At 45.3% G+C, this 9,158-nt stretch overlaps 1 protein-coding gene across 2 annotated transcripts in view; it reads right to left on the reverse strand.

The window, feature by feature from the left end:
- The window catches only part of Cttnbp2 (cortactin binding protein 2), a 159,923-nt gene extending 151,297 nt beyond the window's left edge, over nt 1-8,626 (reverse strand). For both annotated transcript variants that reach the window (XM_026787506.1, XM_005363762.3), the window contains exon 1: nt 8,438-8,626. In XM_026787506.1, the coding sequence (XP_026643307.1) occupies nt 8,438-8,518 (81 nt within the window). In that variant the 5' untranslated portion in view covers nt 8,519-8,626. The remainder of the gene's footprint in view (nt 1-8,437) is intronic.
- Nucleotides 8,627-9,158: the final 532 nt, after the last annotated feature.

The raw sequence follows: 9,158 nt of genomic DNA on the forward strand, positions 1-9,158 counted from the left end.
CCCCATTTTCTTAATTTTAAAAAAAAACCCAAAAACCACAAAACAAACAACAAATCCAGATTACATTCTTTTAGTGACACAAAGGAAATAAAAATAATGATGAAGCCAACAAAAAGAAGATGAAACTGGTCTGTCAGACTGAGTTCATTTGTCAGGAAAGTCCCATAACCAGAAACTCAGAGTTCTGAACATCTACTGTATAGCAGTTTCACAGAGTCCAATCAAACAGAGAAAGTATTTGGCCTGGGATATAACAAGTCACATATGTTAATTTGTGGTAAGCTGTTATCATGAAGGAAAGCTGCTTACTGGCTTGCTCTCAGGATCACAGTTTGCTACCTTTCTTATACGGTCTACATCCACCTGCCTATGAATTGCACCTCCCACAATGAGCTGAATCCTTCTATATCAATTATCAATTAAGAAAATGCCTCATGGATAAGGCCACAGGCCAATCTGATCAGACCAGTTCTACAATTGAAGTTCATCTTCCCAGAGAACCATAAGTTTGTGTCAAGTTGACAGCTGAAGCTAACCATAAGAGTTGCCAAAAAAAAAGCTGGCAAGGGATATTCTGAACCATAGGGTCTGAAGTGTTCCTCAAACATTTTCCCAAAGACATCAGTCATATTAGTGATCATTAATGAAAATGTAATCAAACACACAGTCAGACCACTTTGTTTGGTTCTCCCATTCAACATCAAATTTCCCCCTTTCCAACAAAAGTAGAAAGATATCTGAGAAAGAGGGCTCAAACAGGCCAGAGATAGGGACACAGACAGGTGCAAGGCCAAGTGAACAGTCACCAAAGAAAAGCAAGTCCTCTATCTGTTTAGTTCTCAGACCCCTAAGACTTCTCATCAGAAAGAACAGGGTGCTGGAGTTAGGAATCTCTAAACCGGGGTATTAGGCTAAGTGGTCTCAATGTCTGGCTGGCTTTCATGTGCCATGAAGGTAACCAGATTATTGGATTGAAAAAATTTATGTTCTTTTTTTCTTGGGACTAAAAGCTTTTGAGAAGTACTTGAAGAAAATGGATTTTGCCTCTTTGCTTCAAAGTTGGAGAAATGTATTTTCCTAGTTTCATACTTTGTGCTAATAACTAATTGAATCTAGACCTCTGCAAGCGTGTGAGAGTTTCTTTGAAGACCGATAACGTTTAAACAGAAGGGAAATCAATTAAATGTCTTGAAGCTTCAAACTATTGGAGGTTATATCAACACGAATAAAAATTAAGTGCATCTTTCTAATTATTTAGAGTGTGGATCTAGTCAATCATAAGAGTTCTCAAGGGGAAAAAGGTATAAACTTCTCAGGTCTCCAACCTACATTTAAACCTCTATGAAGGTGTGTTAGCTCATTCCTTGGTCTAAACCCTTGGCAAGTCGAAGCCAGATTGCTAAAAGCTTGCAGACAACTTGGCCTGAGCTACAGTGAGATCTGTCAGAGCAACAGAAAGAAAGAAAAGGAGACAGACAGACAGAGTGGGATGGGAAACTACAAGGACGTCACAAAGGAGAGGGAAGAGGAGACGAAAATAGAGGAGAGGGGAGGAGAGGGGAAGTGAGGGAAAAGAGGGGAGAGACCCCCCCCCCACCCTTGCTTTTGCTTTCTCCAACCCTTCTTTCCCTGTCCCCTCATTTAGAGTTGCTGTCTTCAGCACTCAGGCCCACCTTCGTGTTCGTATGCTCTTGCAGACTCCAGAAATCGTCTCCCTCCTCGGTTCAGTTTAAGAGTCTGTTCCATTTTCTCATGTGACAATTAATCACATCCTGCCTCATGCATTTCCCCCAAAGTACGACACTTATCTTTAGAAAATCTATTTCCTCACCCTTACTCGCTGTCAAGACAGCAAGATCAGATTGTCACATGCTTTTACCTAACAGCCCCTCCCCCTCCATGCTGTATGGAAGAGAAGGCATGTTAAGGTGTCAAGTGCAACATTACAGGGGCTACAGGGGCCACTAAGACATAACTCAACTCTAGGGGCTGCTAAGTAGATGCACCTTCAATCAGTCACTCGGAGGAACTCACACAAGACAAGCATCTAAGGCAGCTCTTACGACTTGCTGAGCGCTCAGGGCCCACCATAAACCTCTAGACAGACAGCATCGCCTGCATTCTTTCACACAAGACAAGCAGCTCTGCATTGGAGGAGGCAATAGTGACGAAAAAACAATGGCAGGAAGGAAACCTGGTAATGGGTCTACCTAATTTTAACTAAGAGAAAGTTGGAAGAAAAACAGAAAAGTGGCTCGGGCAGGATGGATTAAATTCATTCCCTCCCCTTAGACTTCCTCTTCTTCCATTTCCTCTTCAGGGAAAGGAAGAATCACCACTTTAGAAAAACACAAACAAACAAAAGCCCAAGTATCTTTCCATCAGAACTCAGTCACCGTACAGACTAACATGAGACTTGAATCAGCCCCTCAGTGAGAAGCCTTCCACATCTAACACATCTGTACACACCACGGAATACCATCTTGGTTAGCTGCAGGTAGCATATGCCAACATGCTGATGTTCAGATAAACCAGGGCAAGTAGGCAAAAAAACTATAGTCTTGGAATTACTAAACCCCTTCAAAGGAGAACTTTCATCGTTGGTATCATCTTGTTACTTTTGGGGGCAAAATATAGACATGCAAAAACAAAATCACTTACAACCTGGTACCCGCTCCAAAAATACTGCATTTGCCATAGCTTTCCAATGGATCCCCAGTGTATCTATTTATTTAAAGTGAAAATGTTTTCCACTCAAATCATCATTTCTACATAGACCACAACATGACATACACGGCATTAGTAGTCTTTGTATAACTTATTTATAACAGATAGAACTAAAATGTTACCAATTCTTCATCATTAATTCTACCATCCCCATTACCCCCCAATAACTCCTAAAAAGAAAAGTGAGAGAGAGAAAGAGAGAGAGAGGGGGGAGGGAGGGAGGGAGGGAGGGAGGGAGAGAGAGAGAGAGAGAGAGAGAGAGAGAGAGAGAGAGAGAATATACATGCATGCACCTATGTGTAGACACTAAAGGCCAACCTTGGGTGTCACTCCTTGGGCGCTGGCAGCTTGTTTATAGAGATAGGTGTAATGCTGGTCTGAACCACACCAAGTAGATTGAGCCTGGCTGGCCATGTCTGGCTATAGACGGAGGCTGCTTGTTGGTTTTCCAGCCTGACATACCGGAAATAATCATACAGAAACTGTATTATTAAAGCACTGCTTAGTCTATTAGCTCACACTTCTTACTGGCTAGCTCTTATGCCTTAAATTAAACAATTTCTATTCATCTGTGTATTGCCATGTGGTTGTGGCCTACCGGTAAGGTTCTGTCTGATGTTTGGCATCTATCTCCTGCAGGGGCTACATAGTTTCTCTTTGACTCTGCCTAATCTCTCCTTTTCTACCTGCTTGGAATTCTCGCCTTGCCCTATTCTGCACTGCAACAGGCCCAAAGCAGCCTCTTTATTAACCAAGGGTATTCACAGCATACAGAGGGGAATTCCACATCAGTTGGTCAAACCCAATAAACCCTCCGGTCTCTGCCTCCCTAGAGGAAATGCATGTCACAATGTTGGGCTTTCTTGAGTGATGTTCAAGTTCATCACTGATTACAAAATCACTCCAGCCCAAGACAGACAGACCATTTTTGTTGTTATATAAGGCTAACAACTGGGAATCAGTGGAGAAATCTACTCGGGTGTCTTCAAATAAAGTCTCTTTTCAAATGAGCTGAGGTAGAAGAACCTATAAGGCAAGGGCAGGGAAATGGCTCTACCCCAGCTAGGCGCTTTTAAAGACAAATTCCATTCACACATTCCATGCCCCTGCCCACTATTCCAAAGCCTTGCCTATTCTCCTCCTTCCTGCCCAGTCTTTTCCAGTGCCCAAACCTCTTGGAATTTCTCTTATCCTGTCAACCATCCCCCTCCTCCACATCCTAATGAGTGACATAGCTTTGACTTCAGTGTTGGAAATGTTCCAGAAGGGAGTAGCATGACACCATCTTATGACCATTCCGTCTCCAGCCTCAGTCGTCAGAGTGAGATAGGGAATTGAAAAGAGCACTAATCATGTGGAAAAATCAAATTTTGAATACAGAAATCTGGAAAGCAGTTGATATGCCACTGAGAAAAGCAATTTTAACGGAGCAAATATAGAAATGAAAACTGGGTTTGGCAGATAGAAGCACTTGTCTCCAAAGCCCGAGGACACGAATTTGATCACCAGATTCCACACTGATATGGAAGGAGACGACCAACTCCACAGGGCTGTGCTCTGACCTCCACACATGAGCTGTGGCATGTGTACCACCCTTCCACTGGACAGTAAGAAATGGATGTTTCAAAACTGAAGTCCAAAGGAAATGAAGATGTAGCTCAGTGGCAGAGCTCTTGTCTATCATGTCCAAACTTCAGCATTGAAAAAGAGAGATGGCAAGAAAGTCAGTCTGTTCATTCAAGGCCCCAAACGTCTGCAACAGTAACTGCCATAAACCACCACAGACCAACAGCTGCATGATAATCTTGTAACACAGTATATTTTCCAATTAGCTGATCAACATTAAGTATTAGAACAGCTTCTAATGAGTCTCATTTAACAAGTCAGTTCATACAACTCTCCTTGAAGGGTTCTGCTCTCTCCAGGCCTCAGCCTTGATGGCCACATGGTCAACAACGGCTTGTATCTGTTGTTGCGGGAGAGGAACTAATGCCACAAAAAAAATGCGTTCTCAATGCATAGACATATGGGAAACACGAGAAAATGGAACTGTTATTTAGCTTTGGTATAGATTTGACCACAAATGGGGCAAATGCTTTTCTTAACACAAAATTGCTCCTATGACAAATTTAACAAGAGTGCCAACGGCAATAAAAACAGGTGCAAACAGAAATATGCAAGCCGTTGTTTAAAATCTAACAGTGTGTGAACCACCCTCACTCTAATCTCTCAAAGCCTAAGCTAGTTTCTCAGTGCTATAGCCGAGACCATGTCATCTCATCTTTGAGAGCCTATGACATAGGACATTTGTGAAGGAACCTCAAAAATCAGCCGTGGGTGCGCACCACTCCCTGACATCCCTGTTCATAACCTTTCCCTGAAGGCCAATGTCCTCCACGGTGGAACATTTTTAGAGCCTTTCAGAAAAGATTTCCAGATCCTTCCACAAGGAGCCCTCTCTCTGATTATTATTTCTAAAACTTGTCTCCACATTCTTATGTCTGTCATGATTTGATTTTTCGGGGTACTACAAGCCTACTACAGTCATGCTTTAAGGGGTTAAAGGCAGCAGTAAAGATGCTACCCACGATGCTTCCACCTTCACGACTGGTGAGTGATGTGTGCTCAGTTCATGTTACTCCCTCCTCAAATTATTCTATCAAACTTTCAATATTCAACAGCTGCTCTATAGCTACAATTTCACTTTGTCGAGAATCAAAAGCGAAATGGGCTAAGAAGATCCGTTTTATTGCATTCAGATTCAATAATGTTACCTAGAAGACAAAATTTTCAAGGGGCCATTCATTAAATTTAACACTGATGTGCAATTTTTAACGGAAACAATGTCAGGGTTTTCACTGTCGCAGCAAGATCTATACCTACGCTTTGCATATCAGCCAATCCGGAAATCCCAGGGGGGAAGAGAAAGCTAGTTGCCTCCCCAAATACAGCTCTAAATGGATCTCCATTTTCTTCTCACTCCCAAATTCCAGCGACAATAAAAAGCAGATTTCTGTTTTCCATACTGCCTACCATAAGGGTTATATTCTGGGCAGAAATAGCAATATGGCCTATAAAAGTCATCGCATTTGGCTAAGGTACTGAAAATAACCCAGGCTTCCTGCATGGACCACAAAATAGACTATTAGTATGATCCTATCGAATAATGTAGCTGTTACCCAGCTACATACTCGAGGTGCTTTCAGGATTTAAACAGTGAAGAACAAGGATAACAAACTAAATTTAAAACACTCCACTGGAAATTATATTAAACTGCAAACTATAAATTAAACCGGTTCCTAAGCAACAATCTAAATAGAATTTTTTTTAAAAAAAAAACCCTCTAAAAACATGCACTTTCAAAAATAGCCCACTGCTTTGGCGGCCTCACCAGCTTGAATCTGCCAAATGTATATATAAAATTCCACAAGATGTAAACCAATTTGAAATGGGATAAATCTCTACAAGGCAAAAAAAGAGAATTGCTCACTATAATTAAAAAAATATATTAAGGCTTTTGCTGGCAAAATATATCTTTAGTTTTTTAACCATTAGATGAAAAACAAGTATGACAAACAGGGTTTCTCTAACTAGCTTTTTTATAATAACAATAATAATAATGACAATGATGATGATGATGATGATAAAAGCCTGAGGCCAAGTCGGGTGGTGCTAAGGGCCACTAATCCCAGAGCTTCAGTAGAAACAGAGTTAGGGGGATCAGGAGTTCATGATAAGCCTTAGCTACATGTGACCCTCAAAATAAAATAAATAAATAAATGAATATGCCTGTACTCAAGTAGCTAATGTTAGAGTTCCCTTTTTAAGTCCAAACTATTTTTAAAAAAATAAAGCCCAGTTTTACTGAATAAAAAGTAACCACATTCAAAAAGCTCAGTGCTGTTACTGTATGTTGGAAGCCTACAGCATGGGAATAATGTAGGAGGTCCTATCCAGGGAGATTTTTGCCTGATTATTCTCCCTTACAAGAGTAAAATAATCAAGCTGCCAGCTTATCAGCATTTGAATCAGGCTCCTGACATTTTAAACAGACGACAGGAACACTGACCTTGTTGGCACAGACTTATTATTGAGGATGCAACTTTGTTTACAATCTTACATACCGCACATAAACCGCATGCTTGCGTTGGTTTGTCTGGTGGTTGAAATAGCATGCAGGTACAAAGCAGTGTATCCTAAGTAGATTAAACAAACTATCCACCTTCCTGAGGGAGAAGAAGCAAGTTTCCCCCACACCTCCACTGTCTTCCTTTTCCTCAGGGAGAACAGGACACTCAATACTTTCCAGCGAGACTTGTGCTTTGATAGTCACTTTCTTCGTTGTCCCCCACAGAACGAAAGTAATTCGCAAGTGGAAAGGTTTCACTTAAAATATTTTTAAAGTTCTTATTAGTAAGGAACGAAAAACTCAACTTTCCCAAAAGCTTTAGCTCATAGTCTTCCACTTTCACCAGTAGGAATTAGTAACCCACCCTCCCATTCTCCTTTTGTGGCTCTTGCCCCAAGCACCTTCTTCCAGAGCTCTTCGTTCTCATTCTAGCAAGCCCAACCTCCAGAGGTGGGAGGAAGTTAGACAGCCCCGGTTGTTTACACCTGGTTGGTCCTGCCCTCTGTTGCCCAGACCTGAACTGGGATCTGGAGGTGGGAGATACACGGACAAAGCGTCCATGCCTGGCTCAGCTCACTGGGTCCCATCCTCCGGGAGAGCTGCGGGATTTGGCCAAGACTGCTAGGCGCTCCTAGACCTTCCATTCTTTGCAGATCCTTTGCAGCTCTAGCAAAAGCTGCTTCCCAGACCTGCGAATGTTTTCCAACTTGGCTTTGTGGGTTGAGACCCCCCCCCCCCCCGCAAGCAGGGCAGGGAGAGAGTGGGAACCACCCGCGGGTGCCTGCATGCAGTCATTCAGAGCATGAAAGAAGGGAGCAGGTATATGCCTAAGCAAGTGAGCACGTTTAAGGAAGGGGAGCGATGTGTTGACACCAGATTCAGAAACTCCAGCTCGATCCAGCTTCGCCTAGGGAAGAACGTCCCTACCAACGACCGAGCAGCAGGCAGCTAGGACCCAAAGTGCTGGCACTCAGTTGCAGCAGCGCCCACAGCTGGGCGCGGGGCCTCTCCCACCGGCCGCCCCAAGACACACGAACCCACACACACAAAGAGCATCTCTCCACATTTGCCTAGCGACGGTTCACCTTCTCCTCACTGCTTCCCCAGGTGTCCCGAGAGGTGTCAGGCACCCCGAGACTAGCATTTGCTCCCGTCTGGCAGAGCTGAACAATGGGGGCTGAGATCCTCCCTGAGCACCCCACGAGTGGGCAAAGGGGTCACTAAGGACGCCTGCGGGAAGCTCCAGAAGGACCGACGGACCCCTAGCACCTTGGGAGGGTTAGTTGTCGCCCCACTCAAACCCGCCAGGGAAGCGGGCACCCTAGGGAAGGTGCATTCGAAGGGCACACCCCGGGGAACGAAGGGGTATCCATGGTAGAGGCACACCAGGAAGGGGGTACCCTGGAGAAGGAAGGGGAAACCCTGGGAAGGAATGCCTCAGGGAAGGAAATGGAACCCCGAGGAAGTAAGGGGGCACTCCAGGGAAGGACGGGGCATCCCCCGGGGAGTGTCCAGCGGGGATCGGGGCACCACCCCCAGCCCGTGTCTACACCGTTCCGGGAGCCCAGGGAACTCGGTTACCGCGGCCTCCGCCGTGGCCCCCGCTGGGTCGTCCAGGGCGCGGGACAAGTCGGGCTCGCAGCTCGCGCCGTCCGTCGCCATCTTCCTGCTCTAGCGGATCCGAATGCGAGCTCGGAGCGGCGGCCGGGCTCAGCTCTGTCGGCGCGGGCGGCTCTTAACCCGCTGCTGTCTGCGGCCGCGGCGCTCTCAGCCCGGGAGCCCGGCCGCCCCCTCCCGCCTCCCCGCGCCGCCCCTGACGCTTTAACCCTCTGCGCGCTGGAGACGCCGGCGCCCCGCCCACCCGCTCGCCTGCAGCGGCTGCTCCCACGGGACCGAGAGCCAGCAAGTCGGCCAGCCTCGTGGCGTTTCGCTGGTCCTGGGGAGACAGATACCCCGAAATACAAAAGAAAATAAGCTTCCTCTCTGGAGGCGATGGGCTGGCAAACTCTTTGCTTAGGCAGCAGGACACAAACCGAACTGGATGCTAGGCTCCTGAACGTGAAATCTAAGACCGAAGATCAAGGTACCATTCCTCAGTTCGACTAGCTCCATCGAAGTGGCTTTCGTAGGATTTCCCAACCCTTGTCTCCCGGACATGCCTGTCCTCTTGGTTTATATACACCAGGCTTTGTTTTATTGCATCTTTGGTGTTTACTCCTCTTTAAAGCCATCGACTTTCCGTTAAAAGTCTGCCCTGCTGTGTTTAGCACCCCTCAGCTGGAATCTTTCTGTTCAGTTCTCT

The sequence above is a fragment of the Microtus ochrogaster genome, linkage group LG10 (assembly GCF_000317375.1).
Source record: "Microtus ochrogaster isolate Prairie Vole_2 linkage group LG10, MicOch1.0, whole genome shotgun sequence".
Taxonomy (NCBI): Eukaryota; Metazoa; Chordata; class Mammalia; order Rodentia; family Cricetidae; genus Microtus; species Microtus ochrogaster.